Below are 26748 nucleotides of genomic sequence, written 5' to 3' on the forward strand. Positions count from 1 at the left end.
AGGGCGGCGGTACACTGGCGGGAGACCGCCAGTGTTGCCGGTCCGACCGCGGCTTTACCGCCGCGGTCGGAATGCCCTTGGGAGCACCGCCGGCCTGTCGGCGGTGCTCCCGCGGTCCTCCAACCCGGCGATCATTGACCGCCAGGGTTGGAATGACCCCCTGAGTGTTTTGGGGTATGGACGTCTGATTTGACCTGGCCTTTTGAGTCAGAAGGTCTGGCATGTTGGGGAGTTTCTCATGAGGAACCATCAATACATCTAATAGAGATGTGAACCAAGGATGACTTGCCATTGTGGGTGCTACAAGGATCATGGTGAATGATATGTGTCTCATTTGATGAACTAGCAATGGAATTAGTAGGAGAGGTGGAAAAGGGTGAGCAAATATCCCATCCATAGGGCACTGGTCTTGGACTGAGGGTGTGGGTAACTGGACGCAAGGTTTTGGCATTTAGAATTTTCTGCAAAGAGGTATAATTGTGGTCTTCCCCATCGTTGAAAGTATTGGTGATGAACTTGTGGGTGAAGTTCCCATTCATGGACTTGCTGCTGCATCCTGCTGAGGAGATCTGCAAACTGGTTGTCCATTCCTCAGAGATATTCTGCCAGTAAGTGAATGTGACTGAGTGAATTACCCATTTCCAAATTGTCTGTGCAAGAAAGGACAATTGAGACAAGTGTGTTCCCCCCGTTTCTGTAGATAATACATGGCTGTCATGTGGTCTGGACAAACAAGACCAACTTTGTGGGAGAGTTGCAGCAGAAAGGCTTTGAGTGCTAGAAAGACTGCTTCTAACTCCAAGTAGCTGATGTGAGAAGTTTGCTGAATGGGATCCCATATGCCATGTATTGTGAGGTTGTGGAGGTGAGCTCCCCAACCTATCTGTGATGCATCGGTAGTCAGAGTGACTTGAGGCACAGAGTCTTGAAAGGTCCGCCCATTGGAAAGGTTGGTGGGATTTCACCATTGCAGAGAGAGGTGAGTCAGGCGGTCCAGCAACACTAGATCCTGGAGATGGCCCTGTGACTGAGACCACTCACAAGATAGACACTGTTGTAAGGGACGTATGTGTAGCTGAAGGAGGAATGATGGCAATGCAGAAAGCCATCATCCCTAGTAGCCACATGTCTAGTTTCACTGTGTAAGTGCAGTTTTCTTGTAGTTGAAAAAGATGTGTTCGGAAAGCTTGAATTCTAGCTGGACTTGGATATGACAACCCTGCGTGAGCACTAAGAACTGCTCCCAGTTAGCGCTATATCTGTGAAGGTTACAGATGGGATTTGAGAAAGTTGATTATGAATCCCAAGATGTGGAGAAGGTCTGCTGTGTACTGTGTATGACGCTGACATTGTTGGATGGTACCGGCTTTGATGAGCAAGTCGTCCAAGTAGGAGAAGACATGGATGGGTTGTCTTCTGAGGAATGCAGCAACTAAAGCAAGAGATTTTGTGAATACCCTGGGAGCGGTTGTTACCCCGAATGGTAAAACCTTGAATTGATAGTGTTTTCCTGCAATGAAAAATCTGCTCTATTTGCGATGTGCTGGATGAATGAGAATGTGAAAGTATGCCTTGCTGTAAAAGAGGAATAACATCTTGGACAGTGACCATATAGAAATGCTGAGAGAATAAATAGAATGAGAGGTCTGAGGTCTAGAATTGGCCTTAGAGCCCCATCCTTCTTTGGTATAAGGAAGTATAGAGAATATATTCCTATCCCGAGCTGTGATAGGGATACTGGCTCTACGGCCCCTTTGAGAAGAAGGGATTGTACCTCTTCTTTTAAAAGAGTCAGATGGGCGTGTGCTAGTTTGTGAGTGTGAGGGGGAATATTTGGTGGAGTGGAGATGAGTTCCAAACAGTAACCATGTTGGATAACTGATAGCACCTATCGATCTGTGGTGATATTGGACCACTGGGGATAGAAATGCATTAGTCTTCCCCCTACTGGAGAGGTGTGGGCTTGTGGAAGGTTATGTAGTCACTGGCGTGTATTTGAAGCAGAACCTCTAGAGATGGATGGCTTACCTCTATTATTTGCACATCTGTAGGAACCTTTATTGTAGAGTGTGTGCCTTGCTTGGTTTGGGAAGTGGAAGGCTCAGTAGATGATGTTTTGAAGTCTCCCCTAAATTGTGGCCAGCAAAAATTACTCCTGTGTGGTGTGGTGGGCAGGGCCCCCATAGCTTTTGCTGTTTCCAAATACTTTTTAAGCTTTTCTATGGTGGCGTCATCCTCTGGGCCAAACAAGGGTTCTCTAACGAAAGGCACGTTAAGAACTGCCTCCTGGATTTATGGCTTGAAGCCTGAGCATCTGAGCCAAGCATGCCTTCTTAGAATAACACTGGTATTTATACCAAGCGCTGTGGTATCCACTGCATAAGTGGCACACCTAGTGGAGTTTTTTCCTCTGGAAGGTAACTGGAGAAGATCCTTCATCTCGTCCCAGTGGGCCCTAACATATCTTGCCAGAAGTGTCTGTGAACTGGCAATACGTCAAATCAAATCAAATCATTAATATTTATAAAGCGTGCTACTCACCCGTGCGGGTCTCAAGGCGCTAGGGGAAAAAAGGGGGGGGGGTTACTGCTGCTCGAAGAGCCAGGTTTTTAGGAGTCTCCGGAATGCGGAGTGGTCCTGGGTGGTCCTGAGGCTGGTGGGGGGGGGGAGTTCCAGGTCTTGGCTGCCAGGAAGGAGAAGGACCTCCCACCCGCCGTGGAGCGGCGGATGCGAGGGACGGCAGCGAGCGCGAGGCCCGAGGAACGGAGGAGACGGGTAGGGGCGTAGAAGCTGAGGCGACGGTTGAGGTAATCCGGTCCCTTGTTGTGGAGGGCTTTGTGTGCGTGGGTGAGAAGTCGGAAAGTGATCCTTTTGCTGACTGGGAGCCAATGCAGGTGTCTCAGGTGTGCGGAGATGTGGCTGTTGCGGGGTACGTCGAGGATGAGGCGGGCCGAGGCGTTTTGAATACGTTGCAGGCGTTTTTGGAGCTTGGCGGTGGTCCCAGCATAGAGGGTGTTGCCGTAGTCCAGGCGGCTCGTGACGAGGGCGTGGGTCACGGTTTTTCTAGTGTCGGCGGGGATCCAGCGGACGATCTTGCGGAGCATGCGGAGGGTGAGGAAGCAGGCGGAGGACACGGCGTTGACTTGCTTGGTCATGGTGTGAAGAGGGTCCAAGATGAAGTCAATGGTTAGCACGTCTGTGCAGCCACTCCTTTCCCTGCTGCATTAAGTGTTTTGCTCTACTGATCAGGAGGAGAATCATCTCCCGTTGATTGGCTAGTAGCATGTTTCCGTGCTGTGCAGACAACTATAGAGTCAGGAGATTATGGTGATCTAATAAATATAGGATCTGAGGGCGTTTCCTTTTTTTTTTTTTTAAATTGACCCTTGGGGTAATGACTCTTGACTTAATAGGTTCTTTAAAAATATCTGTGGCGTGTCTAAACATACCTAGCAACATGGGCAGGAACTGACTTTCTTTATGCGTGGTAGTCAGTTTATCAAAGAGGAAATCCTCTTCAATAGGATCAGTGTGCATGTGTATGTTGTGGTATGCAGCTGCCTGTCCAATGACCTGTTGGTATGATGTTGCATCTTCAGGAGGTGAGGGGCGTGCCAGGTACAAATCAGGGTCATTAGGTTGTATGGGATCTGGATCGTATGGATCCCATGGGTCTAAATCTTGTGGAAGTTCGCCCAAATCATCTCTGTGAGGTGGTGGTGAACCTTGTGGAGAAAATCGTCCTTGGAGACCTTTTTAAGAGGAGGAGCAGTGTCCAAGGTCTCTTGAAAAGTATGTCTCCTCTTGATTGGGACAGAGGGAGAAGCAATTATTTTTTCTGCTCCCTTTTGTATGTGGAGCTGGTGTGGACGAGCATCCATTACTTCAAGAACTGGCTCTATTGGTAAAGCTGCCTCTGAGAAATGAGTGGAGTCTTTAGAAGACAGCATATTAGGTTCTGAAGTTTTTGGAATGGACGCCTTGTGTTGAGTGGAAGGTGTTGGCTCTGTAGCTGATGTGGAAAGCTTCTTTCTCAGAGTCGAAAGGCTTGGATTGAAGAGGTCGACTCAATCCCAAGACTGTGTGGGATGCTGCAGAACTGAAGGTTGATAAAGAAGACAGCTTAGTCTTGGCAATTTTTGGTGCCGAGCCAGAAGGTCGTGTATCCAAATTTAATTTTCGGATCCAACCATGGCTCAAAGGCAGTGGCGAACTGACGACCAGTTTGTATGGTTTTTTCAGAGTCTTTGTATGGGAGGTTGGGGCTGATGTACTCAGAGGTTGTGCTGAGGTGAATTGCTGACTTTCGATGTCAGATTCAACGTATGACTCGGAATCTTGCATAGAGAGGGCTACCTCTTGTTCGATCTCCTCCTGTGCATGCTCTTCTCCGAAAATATCAGGAGTGTCGTCCGGTGTCTTTGACACCATCTCCAACCGACAAGCTCTTTGGTCCCGGAGGGTCTTTTTGGATTGAAAAGACTAACAGGCATCGCAGCTCTCCTCCTTAAGTTCCAGGGACAAGCACAAGTTACACACCAGGTGCTGGTCGTGTGTGGGAATTGCAAATGGAATCGAGGGCAAATCCGAAATGGAGTCCGTTACATCAGCCCTGCATATTCCGACACCACGTGGAGGAGTAGGACCGAGAAGGGCGTTGGCACCCTGGTGGGCGGTAAACCAATCCCGAAGCAGAAATGCTTGGTTAGGTTTTGAAAATGTGATTGAAATACAATACTGTAGTTGAAAGAGAGATGGAAGAGAACAGTTTGAAATAGACTGAGCCGAGGAATACTGGATTGAGAGGAAAACATGCCCAAACCCAACAGAGGGAGAGAAAACAATCTAACAAGAGACTCGATGCCCATGCGCAGTATCACCGAGAGGAGGAATCACTTGATCTCGTGACTTGAAAAGATTCTTCAAACAAAAACAACTTGCAACATTCCGAGGCCAACACTAGATGGTGGACTTATGCAAAGCATGTGTATCTACAGCCACACATGCCATCGAACACAATGTTTAGGGGATGGGATAATTCAAAAAGTGCTGCTGTGAAAAAGACCCGACAGAGAAAAATGGGTTTACAATCTGAGATGCTCAAATTAAAGAAGGACTACGTCTGAAAGGTCTCACAAGAGACACTAAAATATCTAACAGTTAAATAAGAGTGCTACACTGACAGAGGACACCAGAAAGATCTACCTCTATAAGAAGATATATCTACATGAGATTGGAAGGTGAAGGTGACCATGTTTTTGTTAAGTGTTTTTGCCTTCTGGATAAATGTCTTATTTAGTCTTCCCCCACTCTATAGATAGAAGCAAGTCGGGCAGCTCGTGACTCTGAAACACTCTCATTAATTAACTCCCAGCTAGTCAGTCAGCTAGAGACCTAAACTGAAATCAGGATAGTTGGGTAGAGTTTAAAAGTCCTGAGCCCAAATTTTGGAACTCCTTTAAGAAACCTGGAGCACAACACACCATGTCAAACACACACCTTTGCACAATAGCACAATCCCCTACCACAGAGTTTTCATTCTGGCTATTCCGTGCTTATAGAATGTTCAACATAGAGGTCCTAACTAAGCGAACTAAATCATTCAGTCAGTCAAAATTCTTTATTCAGCAGTATGCCATAAAAGTACAGATACATTATATCTAAAATTCTGAATAGTTAAAATGCAATGCAAGTAAACTGAAGCAATAATAACGAAGCATTTTCCACTGAGGAGAACTGCAGAGCTAATTACAGTACCTATGCCAATGTTTCGTCAACCAAAGTATATAAAAACTGACGTAAATGAACAAAAAATAAGAATACAGTGGCTTACATGTAATAAATATCACAATATCAAGTAAAATCGTATACTATTCCAACTTGTGTTAATATACAGCTGCTTCCACCAGTTCATATTGGTTCCTAATAACAGTAGGTCTGATAAAGTTTAAAACAGAATGACACATTAGTCTTTGAACACTAATCAGTGCTTCCTTATGAGAAGTAGTTTGAAATTTGCGCAAAAGGGGCAATATATAAACATGTCTAGGAGCAGAATAAAGTGAACAGAATTTTAAAAAGTGACACGTGCTTTGCTTAGGAAAATTATCACAAGGGCAATACGGGAGCGTTTTTTGCCAAGTACATTGCTTTGGGAAGGCCACTCTAAAATGTATCAAGTTTAATCTAAATAAAACAAGAAGGGAATTTATTAAAGAGCTCGGGAACCAGATTAAATAAGGTTATGTTAAAATCGAAGTTGAAATCTGGTCATAAGGATCAAATGTTTTCAGTTTCAATGCCCCCTGGTATCTAAGCTTCGATGTGTACTCCAAATATCGATTTTTAACAAATTCCTTTGCATTAATAGGCAAGGACTCCGGGTGAGTAAACATATTCTCCAACCCTAAATTCCGAAAGGAAGTTTGCAGAAATGTGAGCCACGGGGTTCTATTAGAGTTAGCTAATTGAATGCAGTTAGTCAAACAATCTTGTACCAAACTAGCCGCAGGATTTGGCCAGACTTTCAGCCACAACAGAAGTGGGGCGACACCAAACAAATCCTCAATGTGCAATTCCTCATGGCAGATGATATTTGCTACATTCTTGGGTACCAGCAATAACCTATGCAGGAATTTATTCTCTGCATGTTGTAGGAAATTTGATTTGGTATAGCCCCACAAACCCTCCCCATAAATGGCTGCTGTTATGCATTTTGACTTATAAAGCATAATGATCTGATGGACTGGTCTATGTCCTAGTTTACGAGCGAAGCGAAAAATCACTTCCATGTTTCTCACCATTTGTTGGGTCTTAAAGGTGAGATGAGAATTCCATGACAAGAAAGAGTTTACATGCAAACCTAAGTAACAAAAATCTTTTACTTTATAGTATTTCCGCCCATAGTGAAGCGTTTAGTTCTTGTATTTCGGGGGCCACAGGTCATAGCATACGTCTTCGTAAAATTGACTTTCAAAACTAATTCCTGCATAAAGGTTAAAAAGAGATCCAACAAGCTTTGAAGGCCATTAGCTGTGTGAGCGATTAAAACAGCATCATCGGCATACAGAAGAACCGGAAGCTGTCTTAATCCCATCCTGGGGAAATCCTTTCCGTACTAAATCATCCAATTAAGAAGGATACAATGTTGCATCTTTATTTTAAAAGTCAAGCTATTCCTGTTATTCATCTGAAAAACAATGATAAAGGGGTAATTACCTCTATAACCATCTCTTCATCGCTACAGTCATTATCAATGAGGGGTAGAGGGCTGCTGCAGACAGTTAACTCACTGAGTTCCTGAAACAGAAGCAAGATGCATTAGCACTCCCTTAACAGCACTGCATACATTTATCACCAACCCCAGTCTGTCTTTCTGCAACATATCTCATCTACTTACTTTACTACGTAAAGGCATACTGACATGTTTTTTCCATCAGGTCTTCCTTGCCAATCTAAACAAAATGAAATCCAAGATAACGAAGGATGAAATGAATAGGATTTGTGTATTTGTGTGCCAGTCAAAATATACAAAAGATAAGTAAAGGGGAAAATCAGAAACAATATCTAACACAACTGAAAACTGTTTTGGAAAAAAATATGCGTGATATGATAACTTAAAAAAAATTGTAAAATTATTTAACCAATAAATCTATAAACATCTATCTTCACAATGATATAAAACTACTTCACCAATGAAGACCTGGAACCCTAAGCCCTAGACAGCTGCTGTGGGTAGGAAGGTTTTTAGTAACTTATGGGTGAAAACCCCTTGTTTCATTCATTAGTTCAAGTGTCATATTGACAATGGTGGCAGATAACACTTAAATTAATTTATGTTCCGTCCTTGCTTCACAGTCAGTGAAATAATTCAAAAGGAAATGGCCTGTTCAGACTTTAAATGATACTGTCCTCTAGCTCCCAATGCTCCCCAAAATATGAAGAAAGATGCTCCCTCTAGGCTCTTCAGATCTTGAACCAAGTTTGATCCGCAGAATCTAGAGCAGAGAGCATCTTCTTTCACCATAACTCCAGAATACGCAACATCATTCCTTAAGTGTTACCTCAATAGTACAACCTAGCAACGAAAAACTCATAACAAACACTTTTCTAGCCAATGGGTTTGGTGGTTCTATAGTGAATGTGGATGAATAATTAGGTGGATGATTGCATGAAAGAATGAGACGGCGCAGGCATTGATGGTTGGATGGGCGAGTAAATGAGTGCATGGAGAGTGCGTGCAAGGACAGAATGGTTTGTAAGTACACGAGACGTAGTGTGAATGGCGAGTGTAAGACAGGGTAGGATATGGCTTGGGGGAAGTGAATGCGTGGCTGGAAGAGTAAATGCATGCATGGTTTTAGTACTGTACTATCACAAGTTAGGGGTATCATTGGGGAAGCAAAGGACTGGACACAAAATAAACTCCCCTGACCATTCATGCCAGTATGCAGAATATTTAGGTATTGCGGTTGAGGATGAATGACATCACTATAAGCTCTGATATCAATGAAGGAAAGTTAGTGTTATATGTTCCCGCAATTGTGGTGTACAGCCTCATTCCTAGATATCCAGTTGTAGTGCAGCTCATCTTAAATCGGGAGTGTACACTCATCCAATCTGCTGAGTTTGCTGGAATGTTAATGCTTGAAGTTTCGAATTTGACAAGGTTAACTTTTAAACCTGAGAGTTTACCAAAATCCTGCAAGGTGTTCAGTAAGACTGGACAGGATCTTTCCAGGTTAGCTATCAATAATAAAATGTAGTCCGCAGTCGCCATGGCATTGACTATCCCAAACTTGACAACGTCTGTTTCTAAGTTTTTTTCACAAACTCTGGCTAAAGGTCTCAAGGGATAACGCAAATAAGGAGGAAGACAATTGAAGCACTTGCCTTGCCCTTCGTTGGATCCTAATGTTTAGGGAGTTCCTGACATTTACTCTAACCAACACAATGGGATCCGCGCAGTCCAACAGCATGATTGATCCAAATGATTAACAAAAACCTCTGAGTATTAACACCTCCTGTACAACGCCCCCAACTGACCCTATTAAAGGCCTTTTTGGTGTCCAACGATATCAGTAATGCTGATTTTTCTTTTTATTTATTATGTCTATTATATATATATCTATCACGATCACGTGACCAAGGCTGCTGTGTCAGTCGAAACGCGTTGTGTGTAGATTAAACTGATCTTTTTTGTTCCTGAAACCCGAGTGTGCGAGTATTATATCTATTTTTCTTTTGCTTAATTAATTACCGGCTTGCTCGTACCGGCTCTCGCACCACCCCTTTGGGCTGATTGAGATCTTATTTCGAGCATTTTTGAAGTTTCTATATATATATATATATATAAGGCCTTTTTAGTATTATCTGCCACTTGACAGTTTATGTAAAGCGTTTTTAGTGGTACCTGTCACTTGATGGTTTATTATGAACCCCAAGTGATCTTGATGGACCTATTACGGGTCACATTCTTTTCGCTATAATGTTTAAAAATATCTTAAAATCTACATTGAGGAAATATGATACACATTTATATAGAGCTTTCCGATGCTTGGGTATGACTGATATTGTTGCCCCCCTACCATCTCCCCCTGCAACTCCCACCCTTCAAGGTTCCAGTAAACCCCATTTCTCCAATACAGTGTTGAAAACCCTTGGAAAATGTGCATTAGGCTGCCTACCACATAGAACACAGAGTTTTTACACAGGGATTTAATGTCTTCTATTATTTCCCTCATTTCAATGGGTTGCTCTAGATTTCCCTTTTTGATTCTCAGATATGGTATTTAGGGTCATGGTTTTCAAGTCCTTTCATATGTGAGTTTGGTCTAGTGCTTCTTTAGAGTAGAGGTCTTGGTAAAATATAATAAATATCCATAGCTTATTTCCTGTGCTTTCAGTTATTTGCTTCTCTAATAAGAGAGATAAAGGTTTGCACATATTTATGCTTCAGTTCTGCTGCCAGCACTCTGCTCATTTTGATTCTTTCCTGATGGAAGCGTTGCTGAATTCTTGCCAGGGTATATTCTGCTCTATTAAGTCTAAAAAGTCTAATTTGTCCTCAAAGGGCTAAGACTGCCAAACTTCTGTAAAGGCACAGCCTTACACAGAGTTTTGAATACTTTTTCAGGGAACTAGTGTGAAGATATCTGGTTATTGAGTGTCTGTTGTACGTGTAAGCACTGTCCTGTGGGGACTATCAAGGAGAATATCCTAGTTCTCAGGATTTTCCAACAAATTCTTAAGAGAGTTTTTAGTCAAGCACAACGATTTTATCATCCTCCACTCCCTGTGAGTCATCAAATTGTTCTATTATTTCTTTGTGACTTGACAGGTCTTCCAGGGAACATTACCAATAAATGTTTTGATCTTCTAGTGACTTAATTTCCTATTTATTAAAACAATTATTTTTCCCTTTTTCTTTTGTATTTGGATCATTCCAGTGCAAAGCCCTTCTCCTTTAGTTCATTCATCTTATTTTTGACATCTCTCAGTTCTAGTTTTGTCTTGCTGCGAATTATTAGAAGGTCTTCTAGCAGACCCTGGAAGAGACCCATTAGGATATATCTAGAGATAAAGGGCATAATGATCGTAGTACATTATTTTGCATGGATCTATTCTGTAATAGGTCTTTTAAAGATTATTCTTTACGTATTCTTGTGCTAACTCTGCAGTGAAATGCTTGAGTGGGTTCATCTGTAACTCTAAAGCATTTGAACCTCTCTTTGGTTATTTACCAAACTCAGAAAAACATTTTCTTCTGTTCCTTTATGTCCTTCTGAGGAGCATTCCTCCAAGGGCTCCTTACAGGAGTCTACATTGCAAATCCAATGTTCTCAGATCGGTTCACGGTGCGTGGATCTACAATTCACAACATTGTTGTCCACATCTCATCTCCTTCTGAGTTTTTATGTAGTAGCAACCAACAGCATTAATACATCCAAGATTTTGGGAATCAATAGTAGTTGTCTCTACTAAGGAGGACCTTCTATGCCAGCAGTGTATATATAGTTTTGAGATTCCTTTTCAATACCTGTTCCTGAAGCCCCTGGACCTAATGATGTCCATAGATGATCACCTGTGCCGGTAATCATCTTAATCCAAAGCTCAGAAGCAAATCAATGATGTATTTTTGGGAAAATTACACTGCGGGGCACACTTTATGCTGACTGGACTCTGGGAGGAAGATACATTTGAAGACCCACTTCATAGGATCTCTAATAAACCGTGGCCATGTCTCTGTTTGCATCCAAACTTCATTCCCTACTGTGATCATCTGCCTGGTCTTCGGAGGTGGGTTCGGGGACATGGTGGAAATGGGGTGCTTCTAAGCAGTTATTTACTCAAGCGGACCACCTCATTAGTGCTGCAAGGCAGCCCGCCCTGTATGCCCTCTACCAGAATCCGGCACACTCCACTCAATTGCTCTCCCACTTGGCTTCTATTTGTGGGATGCAGTATGGGGCAGTGTGGGTATTCCCCTGGGTCCTCGGTCTCCTTCGGACCCCCCAGGGGTATCTTTCTCCAGACAATATTGCATTAGTCAATCACACAACACCAAATATTACTCACTTTTCACTTTAGTGTGTGTATCAGGCCACACAGGGAGGCCAGCTTTTGTTTTTTTTATCTTAGGAAGGTTCACTGGAACTGGGATCTCTGCTGATCTTGTCTGCACAACTTTTGGTCTCTGGTGTCAGGCCCTCTGGTTTTCTGGCTTGCATCTCTACTCCAGGTCCCATCGCAGCCTCACAATACTTTCTTCCTCATTTGATAGAAATCAGGCTTCTCACTCTCCCAGCGGTTCTTAGGTAGAGATGGCTGCCATTTTCCCAAGCAATGCTCAATTGCATCATTTTAAACATTTGTTGTATGGGTACTAGCCAATTGTCTACCAATATTGTCTTGGCAGAATGTAGGCAAATAAAAAGATACTATGGGCCAGATGTATCAAAGGGTTTTGCCCATTCTGTGTCTATGGGAAAATGTGTTCGTACATATGGCCCTATATTACACAAATTGCCATTTTAGTATCTGAGGATTTATAATGATTCAGGTAGACCGGTGACATAGTGAATAATTAGAAGGTTATCATTTGAAATGTTATCTTATAGACTGCTTTTTAGGTGTTAGGTAAGGTGTTATCAGGAAAAATGCCTAAAAGAATGTTCTCTCTAAGAGTGAGGGGAAATAAATGTATTTTTTTCCATGTCTCTGTTGGTGATGGGGGGAGACAGATGCAGAGAAATCGTTTGACTGGGTTAGCTGGGCCTTTCTCAGAGCAGTCCTGGACAAGATATCATTCGGTTTTAAGGTGATAAGGAAAATCATGCAACATACTCTTCCACCGCTCCCATTCTTAGAATAAATGGACAATCTAAAAAAACAGTCACACTAGCGACAGGCAAGAGGCAAGGTTGTCCCCTATCCTTCTCTGGCTTGCCCTGGTAGTGGAGCCCCTTCCGATCAAAGTTAGACAATCACTAAACATTTTAGGGATCCCCTTTGGGGCATGGACCCACAAAGTCAATCTATTTGCTGATGACCACAATAACTAACCTGACAGATTAATTCTGGCAGTGACAGATGTATTAGAATCCTTTAAACGGGTATCTGGCTTTAAAGTTAGCAAAGAAAAATCACACATGCTTAACCTTACCATTTCCGCAGGACCTCCCCTGATAACAAGCACTGGTTTTGTTTTAATGGGCCCAGAAGTCTTTTTAAATGTTTAGGCCTCCACATTACTAGTCATCTTGAAGGTTGGAGTAAAGCTAACTGGCCGAATATCCTTGAGGGTATTAGAAAACGGCGTTCCTTATATTTATCATGGCTAGGGAAAAAAACAACGTAGTAAAAATGAATATCCTCCCTGGGTCCCTGTACATTTTCCAATCCCTTCCCACTCCTATCCCCAGGGAAGACACTATTCTTTTACAGAACAAACTCCACAGGTTCATTTGGGAGGGTAAGAACCCTGGATCTCTTCATGCTGCCAAAAGATAAGGGCGGACTGGCCTGCCCAAACCCACTGAAATATTATTGAGCACCACACTTGTCAATGAAATTGAGAAACACTGATTCCATATGCACCATGCAGTGGTACATCGCCTATTGTGGGATTTGGCCTGGCGTCCCCGCTGTAACTGGCCTATGAGTACTAGAGATCTGGGACCAGGTAGCACTAAAAAGGGGACTCCCCACCTTTCCCTCCCCTAACACACGCACAGCCCCGCATGCTTATTGGATCGAGGGGACTATAGAACAGTAGGCGACTTGTTTTGGGAGAATGGATCAGATCATTTGAGCAACGCATAAAAGATTTTCGAATCTCAGAAACCTCCAATACTACCAATTAAGACACTGGGCTTTGCATCCTGCAAATGTTCAAGCAAATGTTCAAGACACCACTAGTCCCCTCACACTATCTGAGAAACGAATTATCTTATTTGCATGTACAAAAGGCCTTAAATCCAAAACTTACCACACCATACAAGACTCTAAACCATCCATTAAGTATTCATACCAATCACAATGGGAAACGGACTTGGGCATGTCAATACCACGTAAGCAATGAAAGTGTGATATTCCTACAATACACAGAAGCATCCCTAATACCGAATCAGCCTATAAGATAATGTACCAATGTTACCACACACCTATATGCTTGAGCAGAATCTACTCATTTGAATCTATACTCTGCTGGCGGGGCACATGGGGACCTGGCGACTTCATACACATATGATGATCCTGTATTGTTATCCAAGATTCTGAAATGAGGATTGGACCTCTTTGAAAGAGCATTAGAATACTGCCTTCCTGCAGTCCTTGCACAGTGCACCTGGGACTCAGTCCCACCATGCTTTAGGATATGATGTTCGCTGACTGGAGGTTGGTGTGTCTTATGACTGGAAAAGCAAAGAAGCTCCTAACCCTCATTTGGAAAATAGAGAGGCTCCTTCTGCTTCATTATGGTTCTGTTGCCTTTGGCGTACATTAGCAATGGAGCAAACTTCCCAGAAACTAGCACTCACTGAAATGAAATTCACAGCCAGCTGGCAACCTATTACTGACTATATGCCAAAGCTGAAGGTTCTATGCTTTACTCCTGTCAGATTAAACACCCCCTTCCAGCTCTTCAACAGAAGCTTGAGATGCCTGGGGTTTTAGGGCCAGGTACCCCATCATGGGTGAGGTATTACTTCATACTGTGTTTAGGATGCATGTATCATCCCAGACGAGACACCCACCCTCCTCTAGGTGTAAGATACCTCCAACGGATGCACACACTTTTCTGAATAATATATTTACGTCATCCTTCTCTGTCCCTTTCAGTAAGATTTGCTGTCTCCCATAGCTTTCTTCCTTGTCTCTCCTTTTTCTTACTTTTCTGGGCTTTCGTTTTTATTTCTTAATTGTTGCATAATATATTGTTCGGAAATAAGGGGTGGCTGAGGGACTGTTTACTGCCAGGCCGGCGATGATCGCATATAATATCTGCAGGGGTCAGAATATGACTCTGAATTAGGTTCAATCTGACTAATGGCTAGGCCTCCTCTTGCACTGTTGTCACTTGTTGTCTCTGTATACCAGCTGACTGATTGCGATTCTTATAGCAATTTACTGATTGTGCTTCTATGTTCTTTTATTACCTGGAAATGTTCAATAAAAATATTTGAAAGACACTGGGAGGATACCTGGGGAATTTCAACGTAAAGTTGACTTAAAGTAGAAGACAAAACTGCAGAAAGAGCATTTTATGTTGCTGATCGGAAATGGCAATTTGAGGTGATGATGGTGAAAATAGAGGGGGGTTATCTGTGAGGGTCAATTTGTATTTTGTAGTCTTCTGTGAGAAAAAGAAACATTGAAGTTGGTTAAAGATGATTAAAAAAGACAACCTAAAAATTGCGGCTCTTTAAATGTTTCTGATAGTATTGAGAAGGTTGTATTCATTCATGTCCAATGCCTGAATAAATGAGCAAGAATATAAAGGGAGAAACTGACCTTGCGTAATCTCATGCTGGACACTACAGCTACAAACCATTGCTTATGATTCTGGATTACAAATTGTGCAACTCTGTCTTTGAAGAGTTAGATTGTTAGAATTCTAACCTTTTCATCGCTGGTGGTGGACTCTGGATGAGGTAAAGGGCTCTCCTGGTGAGTTGCCTCCACAGCAATGGGTTCTTCAATTTTATGCCTTATGACGGGTGTTGCTAAGGGGGATAGGTCCAAAGGCATCTAAATAACAGACAACACAAAAGAATATAAATATATTAGCAGAAAAAACTACTATACATTTAAAATTTGACAACGAAAATTGTTTTTTTACATGACCAATGGACTCTTAGAAAATGTTTTCATTAGTACAGCCTTTATATGGATTGCTTCATCATATTTACCTTTATAAAAGGGGAGAGCAGAAGATGTAATTTTCCAAGCCTGGTGTTAAAGTGATATCCCACTGTTTAAGGCCTCACCGCAGTGCATAATTGCTGATAAACTATACCAGCGCATGTATCCTAACAGACTGGCATATATTCAAGATTTGCCTTTTTCTTCTTACTACATTAAAAAGAGATTGCTTATATTTCCAGTAACTATAGTTGTTTCATCTGCACCATTGCTCTATGTCTTGGTTCACACTCTACAAATGCACATACTTACAGGTAAAGATACATATATGAATATATATATATCAAGTAAGGAACCTTAAGTGTTTATGGATTTTGACATTTCCCTTATGTCTCAAGTTACAAGTCCCTCCTTTTACACGATTAGATGCTGTAATGTCCTCTATCTAGGCTTCTCTCAAAGTGTACAAGCCACTATCAATCTAGTGCTTGCTCATCTCAACCATGTCTATAGTATGTACACTGACGCGTTCCTACAAGCATCTTGGAAGCTACAGAGAATTCACAATGCAACCATAAGAAAAAAACCTTAACCTTTTAAATCTCAATGTCCAAACTAGCAATTCATCAGACGTTTAGTTTCTACACAGGCTGCCTGTCTCCAGGAGTATTGCTTTCAATGAAATGTGATTAGTTAATCAGCCCAGTTACATCTTTGAATCTTTCTTCTTTAAGCGCAAACTCTGCAATTACCAACAAAGTATGATGGCCACACTCTTGGCAATGCCTCTTTTAAAAACATCTTGCACTGGTCGAAATTCATTCTCATTTCAGACAGCTAAGATATGTAACTCTGTTCCAGCTAGCATAACAATTTACAAACATCTAGAACAGAGGTCTCCAATCTTTTCTTTACTGAGAGCTACTTCTGATCAGTGAAAATCATTGTGAGGTACTAAAGGCTAAGCAACTTGTGAATTCTTACCAGACGCTCCCACACCCAGCTCAAGTGACTTTAAGCCTAATGTCCATAAAGCCAGATACTATGGTTTGAACAAAATACAATGACTAGGGGCACTATGGCGGTGCTTACATGTGTGTAAGGGAGATCATTTTCATTTGGGACACATGACAACTGTGAGTATGAATGTCCTATGGGTGTACAGGTGATTGAGAGACTGTGTTTATGTACCTGTGGTACAGGACATACCTTTCGGCATATGTGGTACTGATACATGTATAACACAAACATACAACCATTTTGTTTTTTAAATGGGAGAAATTTAAAGTGCAGAAAAATGCTCTGCAAAAATGTTTAGAATATGAAGCATTGTTCTGCTCTTTAAATTTCTCCAACTTAAAATAATGGCTGTATTTTTCACTTATAAATATGGCACTGTGTTGAGAACATTAAACTGAAGTTAACTTTGTTTATATGGATTCCATAAAACTACAAATTTATATTTTATCCCATTTACAAGCATCCCCTTGACACGCTTGCCTGTAGACAGGATGTCATATTTCTAACAGAAAAATACATCTGTTTAAATGGGAGGAATTTTAAGTAAAGAAACATGTTTCATAAAACATTAAGTCATAATTGGCTTAATTAAAACTGGAGAAAGAAAAAATGACTTGGGGCCTAAATACAAGTCTGGCAGTCCTAGGACCTACAGACTCACGGTCAGACTACTGCCTCCACCAGGAACAAGGTTCCCGACGGGGTGATGGCAGTCGGAATTGTAACCAGCTAGGGCGGAGCTGAACTCATTTCCCACCATGAAAAGGTTGGCAGAAAGCCAGTGCCCGGGGTCACAGGTGGACCCCTGCTCCGCCCATGACATAAGCAGTGCAGGGGCCCCCTGCCCAGCACTGTCGTAATGTGCACTGTTTGCCTTGCATTCCGAGGGTGCTGGTCCGCCCCCACTGTGCTACGGTATAGGACTCAGTTCCTATATCGGAGCACTGTTCCCACCGGACGCTCTATTACAATGTTCCCACCGGACAGCCCGGCGGTAATGCTGTAATAGGGCAGGGGGGCGACGCCACCGGTGTGATGGTGGCGTCGTCGCCGTGGCGTTGGCTGGCCAAAGCACTGGCTGGTCCCTCCACCAATTTTGTAACAAGGCCTTTAATGTTTGATGAAAAATGTTTTCTTGCTTTAAATATCTCCCATTTAAAAAATGATTAATTTTCAGTTTTAAATAGGGCACAGTGTCTACTAGCCACTAGGAGTAAAAGGCCTGCTGCTTGTTAATGTGACACTTTGAAATGGGAGAAAATTAGAATGAAGAGTTAATAATTAAGGTATTTTTTCATTTTAATTTCTTCCATTTAAAGGCATTAAGAAACTTAATTTTGCTCTCACACTTCACTATTGAGTCAAAAATGACTTCTTCCATGCCCCAGCCTGGCCCATAAATGTGACTGAGCTGCTCATTATCAGGACCTAATTTCTGCAGCACGATGATAATGTAAAGTAAACACAGCTTTTCTTTAACCTCAAAAGAAAAATGTAACCCTGTGCATTGCTTATTTAAAAGTGAACTCAAGATGAGCTACTCTGAAGGTGTCTGGGAGCTACTGGTAGCTTGCAATCGACTGGTTCGAGACATCTGATCTAGAATTTCAGGCAGCATTACAAACCTAGCCCTTGCCATATGCATAACTCCTTAAATCCATGACGAAATAGAAGATATCCACATATGGAACTATGTCTGTTCTCATACTATTCCTAAGTAAGTGATGCTTATGCACATCAACACCAATCAAAACTACCGCACCATGTTTAGACCATGTCTCAAAACCTCATGCACCTCACTAAACACCTCCCAAGTAGACCAATCTACAAACACCACCTTTTTCATCCATTCACTCAAAATGGGTGTCCAGGAGCCCAATGAAAAAAATCAGAAAACATTGAGATCCCCATCATGGTTATAAAGCACTACATAAATGCAAACAACAAAATTACAGTACATAAGCAAGTTTAAGGGTAAAAATAAACACACCCTGCCCTCACATAACACCATGAGCTAAGAATTTAATCATGGGAGATGAAATAATGGAGGACTTTAAGAGCCATGGCAGGCACAGTGGGACATAATAATCAAATTTTCAATAATGGTGTTAATAAATATGCATGTGTGTGCACTTCTTTCAGAGTTCTGAGGCTTTTCATTTTCATCTGTAGATAAGAGATTCTTTGACAGGTTTGTCAGAAATTCTAATGCCTTCCTCACACAACCAAAACTCAGTGGGCAGGATTAGCAACGACTGCCAGTTTTTCTATTTTCTGGAAAAGTCATCGTTTTCTTTTTTGGGCTTAGGAAATCTACTGGTTGTGACCTCAATATTTTTTGTAGAGTTCTACCAGCTAATCATCCATAGGGTCTCAAGGCGCTGTTTGTGGGCGTGCTGCTCAATCGAAGAACCAGGTCTTGAGGTCCTTCCTGAACTGCTTAAGTGATGCTGTCTGCCTGAGTTTGAGAGGTAGCCTGTTCCATGTCAGGGCTGCGAGGTAGGAGAAGGATCTTCATCCTGTTGTGCTTTTCCGGATCTTGGGAACGGCTGCTAGGGCGAGCTGGGACGAACAGAATTGTCTGTTGGGTTCATAGAAGGCCAGGCGATGGTTGAGGTATGCCGGTCCTATGTTGTGTAGTGCCTTGTAGGTGTGGATCAGGAGTTTGTATGTGATGCTCTTGTTGACTGGGAGCCAATGTAGGTCTCTGAGGTGGGAGGAGATGTGCCTGTGTCGGGGATGTCCAGAATGAGTCTGGCTGTTGCATTCTGGACTCTTTGTAGTCTTGATTGCAGTTACTTGGTGATACCGGCATAGAGTGTACTGCCGTAGAGGCGATCAACATTTGTAAGTTAGACAAGATGGAGAAGAGAACAAGGCAGAAGAAGAGATGAACAACTGGGTTACCAGAATAAAATGAAATTCAAGTGACAGATGTAGACGAACCGATATAGCACATTGAGAAGGAATACTTAGTCCTCTTTCATATAGATTAGTTGCAACACGATCAGCCACCTAAAAGCAGACACGCACACAAACACACTAATACAAGCATGTGCACAGCCCTGTGACAAGCCTATATAAGCACAAGTGTTATGGTTTTCCACATAGACATAATCAAGCCTAGATCTTGTCCTATTCAGTATGCGTCTCTTCTTCCTGTGATCAGGCCTCAGGACTTTCACAAGCTTGGTATTTTAGTCCTAAATTCTCTACTATTGCTTCCCAAAGCAGACTGATCCTATAATGTTTGCCAGTAGAAATGTGGCATCTGTAGGATTATTTTAATGTATGGAGGATGTCTGACTTTTATGACTTAACAAAGTTCCTCAAAAGTATTAAAGGAATTTCCTGGAGTACTCAATTGTGTAAACGTAAATGTAAATCCTTTTCGGACATAACTTTTTAGTTTTTTTCCAAGGGAAGTTGTGCAATTTATGCATCAGCTAAATGTATTTGACATTAAATTGGAATAATTTATGGTTCTGTGATTCAGGAATAAGAATTTGCCCACCACATTTTTGTTGCACACACAATTTGAACAAAGAAGTGCAAAATGCTTTAAGAAGTAGGCTGTTATGCATCTGAAACGAGAACTTTTGGTCCTCTAAATTCAAGCAGCATGTTTAAAACTTACAGAAATTCAGGAAATCTCCAGGCTCCTCTTCTGTCTTGTCCCCTCAGTGCCCTCACATGAACTTGGGGTTCTAGCCCTTTGACCTCGCTTCTTCCCTGTTCAATATGAGGCAGAGAATTCTGCTTCTTTGTAGGGTAAGACGTTTTTTGTAGCAACAAGAGTTCTGTCTGTCTGTCTCCACAGGATCCTCGCTCTTTGAATGACATTCAGAGCTTCAACATTTTGATAGTACATCTGTTTCATCATACGTCATTGCTATAAATTACCCAGCAAGTCAACGCCATCTCTTCCTCCTGCTTCAACAGCCTCTGCATGCTTTGGAAGATCTACAAATGGATCTACAAATGGATTCTCACCGGAACCAGAAGGACGTTCATCCAAGCCCTCGTAAGCAGCAGACTGGACTACGGCAATGCCCTGTAAGCAGGAACCAATGCCAAGCTCCAGAAAAAGACTGCAACACATACAGAACGCCTCTGCACACCTCAACATGAACATCCCCGCCACATCACAGTCCTGAGAGACCTGCACTGGCTCCCCGTCAACAAGAGAATCATGTTCAAGCTCCTCATCCACGCTCACAAAGCACTGCACAACCAGAATACATCAATAGATGGCTCTCCTTCTACATCCCGACCCGACAGCTTTGCTCCGCTGACCTTGCCATTACCACCGTTCCACGCGTCCACAGAACAACCGCTGGTGGCAGATCGTTCTCCCCCCTTCTCGCCAAGACGTGGAACACTCTTCCTATTCACCTGCAACAGACACAGGACCTGCTAACCTTCTGGAGACACTGCACGACATGGCTGTTCCAGCAGTAGCAGCAACCCACTCCTCAACCCCCCCCCCCGCGCCTTGAGACCCTCATAGGTGAGTAGTACGCTTTACAAATGCTATGATTGATTCTTACGTTTTGTTTCCGCTGGTGTTGCCCAACCTGAACTTACTATTAATTAAACTCATATTGCTAAGCGTATTATAATTGTTCTTCTTTGGCACCTTTGTTTTTTATGTTTTTTCAGTTATTCATCTTCTAATCTAGTTACACCATTTCACAAATTAATTCTGGGAAAGGGATCTTTCTGATCTGTACTTTGTATCTTTCCCCAATGCACTATGGAGGCTAATCATTTCCTTGTCTTCTCCTCTTCCAGGTTATTCGCATGGTACAGGCCAGGACATTAGTCCTCCTCCTATTCAATAGGGTGATCGCTCTGGATGACTCTGAGGCTTCTTGACTCCCATTTTACCTGATCCTCTTTTTGAATCCCCACTTGTTTCTTGTGATTCCTTGTGGTTATACACACTCAATCAGGTTTAAGCTGCCACAAGAACGTTACCTATTCAGAGTTTTTTTCTTCTTGTCTTCCAGTTGTTTTCCCTAATGGGTGTCTGGGTTATCCAGGTCTGGTTTTTACCTCTCACCTTGGTTAACCTGAATCCAATTCAGGTCATCAAGGTGATAGACAGTAACAGCAGGAATTATCTTCATGAAAAGAAGATCAAGACACTTCTATCAAGACTGCATGTCACAGTCTCATCGTATGGAAATTAAACTAGAAAGATAATCCACATTTTAAAATCCACATTTTATCACCCTAATACAAATGCCTGAAATGCTGGGGCGAGATAACACATATATCAATCACATGTATATAATAATTTGAGAGTCATAAAAAACAGAGATGAACCACCCCGGTACAGCTTTAATGTTCCTTCACAGCATGTTTTCTAAACATACTTTCTTGATGTCATCGTCAGCAACTTTTTTGAAGTCATTTTCAAAAGGACTTGCAAGCTCATTGAATAAGCCAACTTCTTCGCAATTCTTCAGGAATCGTGTTGGCGTCGGAGTCTGGTCTGAAATTAAATTTAAACAGATAAACATATTACTGTAATTACAGAGACCTACTTTGGGATTTAATTTACCTAAATAATTTCTCTCAAACATACAAAGTATCGCTAAATGTCTTTGACACACCCCAGTCAATACCTTCTCTAATACAATGAATGCCTTAGCTTGAACATATAATGAAAACAAAAACAATGATTCTCTGACACAGCACAGTTGCAACAAAAATATTGAGAAATTTAAGGATAACAAATGAATACGGACAGTCTGGCGGTGGCCAGATTTATTTTAATTAGAAATAGAAAAGGTAAAGATAACTTACTGAATGCAAAGTAAAACAATATTTAAAATCTGCAAACTAGTTACTCACCTCTGCGTACTGGCCATAATCCTAGGTCACTGTTAGCTTTAGAATTACTGCCCAATGTATGAAGGCTTTTGTGGTCGCAAAGCATGAGTCTCAAAACTGTAGGCTTTACTTGTATAAAAATACAAGTCGCAATGTACTATGGATACAATCGGGTCTAAATGGTGATCCAACCTGCAATGTGCACTTCTTGACTGATTACAATTTGAAAAGTGAAAATGTGGAAAAGGAGCATACCCACTCCTTTCAAATCACAATACATCAATGGTTTGTGCTGCAATTACAATTACACCCTAGGAATAGACACTCAAAAGGGAATGGTATCCATTTGCAAATTGGAGGTTGTCCATGAAGGACCACAGCATGCTCTCCAATTACAATTCACAGAAAGCAAGGATAGAGGGTTGTCTGACCCCTGCAGGCCTCTATCCCTGCCTTTGCAGGCATTTGGAGGGACTCAGTAACAGATTCCCTGTTTGCTTTATTTTAAAAGGGCAGGGATTCCGAGATCCTTACTGAATGCAATTTTTGCACTGTAAGGCATTACTAAATCCTTAACAGTTCAGTTAACCTGTATTTCTTCACCATAAAGATTATTAATACAATTAGCTGCCCCCCACTTCTTTTTCAGTCTCTTTATTTCATTACTCGTTACTTATTTCATCTTATTAACTGTAAAATACTTAATTACCTTAAGCTTTATCAATTGTCACAATAGCCTCAATTCATATATATATATATATATATATATAAACATACATACATTTACACACACATAACTTAAACACTCACAAACCCCACTTCCGCTGCAATCCCCATCCTCATCCTCCTTATGCACAAAATACATTCATACTCATACATTCTGTCAGCACTCACTTTCCCCAGCATCTCCTTAGCCGTGCAAACATAACCTTGGGCTAGACTGCAGTTGAAACACAAAAATTGCACTTGTGGTGTGACCCGAGATTAGTGCACGGGCTCTAGTCATGATTTGTGCACTTGAATAGAGCAGTCCCACTATTTGGATGCTCCTGAAGCACTTTGAGCATCTGGCTGACCTGATTTTGTGGAATTCTCATTGGCTGGAGTCAAAGTAGTCTGCTTATATTGCTTTTGGTTGTTTTTCCTATTTTTAAAACTGAGTCATTCTTGAAAGTGGCTAGGAAGATTGGTGTTGACTAATATATTGTTTTGTACTGAATTATGTTAGCTGGAAGGTCCATTTGGATTAGTGATGCCTATTGCCAGGGCCACACGGACAATGGTCCAACAGTAGCAGCAGAGTTTGCACGGTGCTACACCATGTGCATATAATGGGCACTGTGTGCTGCAGCTTCAGGACAGCAAGATTTTAGCTCTTACTGTGTACAATATGTCATACGAAGTTGGTGCATCAACTGTTTTACTATATGTGGATTTATCTCATGCAATAGAATTAGACATTCAAACATATTGCTTTGACCAAAGAAAACCTCATATTAGGGTACAATTATTAAAAATAACAGTTGCTTTAATAATGGCACTGTGCTCTAACACTGCTCTGGACTCTATGCATGGCTCAAAAAATCTACTCGACCACTGGCTATGGCGAGTTTTATTTTATGAGGTTGAGCTATTTTAAGGAAGAAGAGGTGTTCTGTTCACTCAGAAACTGAATTAGCAATTAAGATGCTTTTAAATCTTAGTCTTGTCACATTTGCTCTCTGTTCTCTCTATTCAGTGACAGAGGTCAAAAGTCAGTTTGTCTTCTTGCAATGCAAATACTTTTCCTTGTGACTGCAGAGTTCCAGGATTTTGTAAGGTGAGCTGTCTGACCTATGTGAAACAAAAAGCTTTTGGTATCAGGTTTTTCCTAACACACAACATTTATATAACTAAGTCAACCTTACAAACATCTCAAAATATATTTCAGTAGCTGTGAAAGACCATTTTTTTGTACTTTTGTATGATGAAGAAATATTTTAATAGGATGAAAAAAAGTCAGAACACTTTACTTGGTGATGTGCAAATGATAAATGTTTTCTGAAACCCAATTTTCACAGATTATTGTTAATACACTGTATAGTTTTATCAGTAAAGCTGCAAATTAGTCGGAAGGTTTTTGGACATTTCTTGGAAATTTACTGTATGTAAATGACAGTGGACTATCACATCATGCTTTAGTAATACATTTATTTAAAGTGAGTGTTTAAACATAAACTGAGAAACACTCCTGCCCTGATAGCAGAGCTATTAGTAAACTAAGAGGCAAGTCATTCACAAATCATTTGTACCCTATATGAGGGCTAGATTTATTATACATGGAGCAAACATTTAGTGTAGTTAATAAAACAAAAGAGGATTTTTTTTACAGCAGAAATGCTGTACTTACATATTGGAAGGTGCACGCATATGTGAGAATGAAGAAAAAGGCGACTGTAAAATACAATATTTGTCTAGGATCTCACAATTTGAGCCACGTTTCCAGATCAAGTGCATTACAGTTAGGTTGAGTAGATTATTCAAGCTACTCAACCTGCAGGTGTAGTACCATTTTTATGATTTTTCGAGGCCTGCTATGTGAAGGCAAAAGTCATGAACAAGATCTGGGAAATCAGCAGAAATGCCTCACTGGAATGAAAAAGCTATTCAGTAGGATCCTAAAATGATACACGAAGGTGATGTCAAAATATTTTTCCAATGGATATTTATGATTTTGTCCACTGAATCACCCACCATGACATTCTTCTCACATTACATTGGCTTTCAAGGGATGGACTGATTCAATCTAAAGCTGCAAGAGTCCATCATCCTCACAATCCTTGCTTCTGATCTGGAAGTGGCAACTATATAGCAACTGCAGCCTTCTGCAGTACTGTGATTAAAGCTTTTTGGAAGATCTGTATGTTCAATCCAGCACTCAGAAACGAAGATCACTGATACGTTTGGATGCAAATGAGTAATCAAAGAGAAAATCAGTGTTCAAAAAGTTCAACGTACAGAAACCCCACTGTTTAGTGCCTATCTGGGATAACATGATATAAGGACAAACTGATGGCTGATTGAGGGACTGGGGAGACACTGGAGAAATCAAGAGATAAGAATGATGTAAGTGAGATAAAGACATATTTCTGGTGGAATTGTAACTGATACAATGTTTTTTAAAATATGGTCTGTGTTATATTTGGAAAACGAAAACAAGTATCGATCAGGGATGCATTTGAGGCACGTATGCGAGGATTAAGGGAAGAAGCCAGTCCTTCCAACTTTGTGCCATGTGCACTGATCACTAGATGGGTTACAGTATCACAGATCCCTTTGTATTTTGTTACACATAAAATTATATAAAAATATATTCATAGAAAAGATGCAAAATATACTTCAGTATCTTATTACCCTTATCAGCACTGCAGAGAACAATGGTGGTCACATCTTACAGAAACAGTATTAATTACTCCAAGTGTCAGTTGATCATCTTAGACAAATTCTGACACAAAACTGTCTCAAACCTGCGTCTCTTAAATGATGGACAGTCCACATTTTGAAACCTAAAATGACACATTTCTATTTTGTCATCTTTGCAATTTTTGAAAATCCATCTCCCCAGTACATTTTCATTTATGTAAGATTGTTTATTTTGTATGATCGATAGCTATTTAGCATACACTCACAGAAATTATGTATCTATGCAAAGTTATATAAAAAAATAGTTATAAAGAATAGGTACTAACCAGCAACGATCACACTGTCATTGCGTGCAGGACCAAACTTCAGTGTCATCTCATGTTTATGTTTATGGACTGACAAATGATCTTCATTGGTAAAACGCTGTAGGAAAGAAAGATTAGTCATATATTTACAATTTCGATGTTTCACTATGAGCAGCATGCATTGGAACTAAAGGAAGTAAACATTTCCCATCCATAAGAAAGTTACTGCTTGCCAATCTAAAGAAAATGTGCGGACACCTAATAACAAATACACTGCAAAGTACACATTTATAAAATCACAGACTCTCAATATGTAACCTCTCTGCCTATGGATCATTAGTTTGAAAAGGTATCGTCACGAAAATGCACCACTCGGCTGAAGGAAGCCGAGAATTCTTCAGCACTTCCTAGTTGGTGATGTCCAAAAATACATCTAATCCATAAAAAACATCTCAGAACCGCGTCCTTTTGGGCTCTGTACACACTAAGTGGATGACTGTATTTCTTACTAGAAGTAATGGACTTGCTGGCCCCAGGAAAAACCCTGTACTCAACTTTGCCTATCACAAATTAGGCAAGGACTACGTTAATCGTAAACCCCAGAGAAGAGATCTTATAACGACAGGTTACAGCATTATTTCTGAAAGATGACAACATTCTATGTAGTATTTGGAAAGAGTGACTCAGGAGAAATTCTAATAGAAGTATTTTCTTTTTTTCACGTCAGACACTCAAGGTACAGCTTTGGCTAAATAGTTTCTAAAGAAGATTCATCCCCTTCCTCCTAGAACACAGTGTTAGGATTCTCCTAGTGTAC

General features: G+C 41.2%; 1 protein-coding gene across 2 annotated transcripts in view; it reads right to left on the reverse strand.

Annotated features, from left to right (window-relative positions):
- The window catches only part of ATF2 (activating transcription factor 2), a 379503-nt gene that overhangs the window by 290336 nt on the left and 62419 nt on the right, over positions 1-26748 (reverse strand). For both annotated transcript variants that reach the window (XM_069225391.1, XM_069225392.1), the window contains exons 3-6: positions 25953-26049; positions 21765-21883; positions 15121-15249; positions 7219-7299 (exon numbers count right to left, since the gene is read on the reverse strand). In XM_069225391.1, coding sequence (XP_069081492.1) covers positions 7219-7299; positions 15121-15249; positions 21765-21883; positions 25953-26049 — 426 coding nt within the window. The remainder of the gene's footprint in view (positions 1-7218; positions 7300-15120; positions 15250-21764; positions 21884-25952; positions 26050-26748) is intronic.

Source organism: Pleurodeles waltl, chromosome 3_1, assembly GCF_031143425.1.
Source record: "Pleurodeles waltl isolate 20211129_DDA chromosome 3_1, aPleWal1.hap1.20221129, whole genome shotgun sequence".
In the NCBI taxonomy this organism is placed as follows: domain Eukaryota; kingdom Metazoa; phylum Chordata; class Amphibia; order Caudata; family Salamandridae; genus Pleurodeles; species Pleurodeles waltl.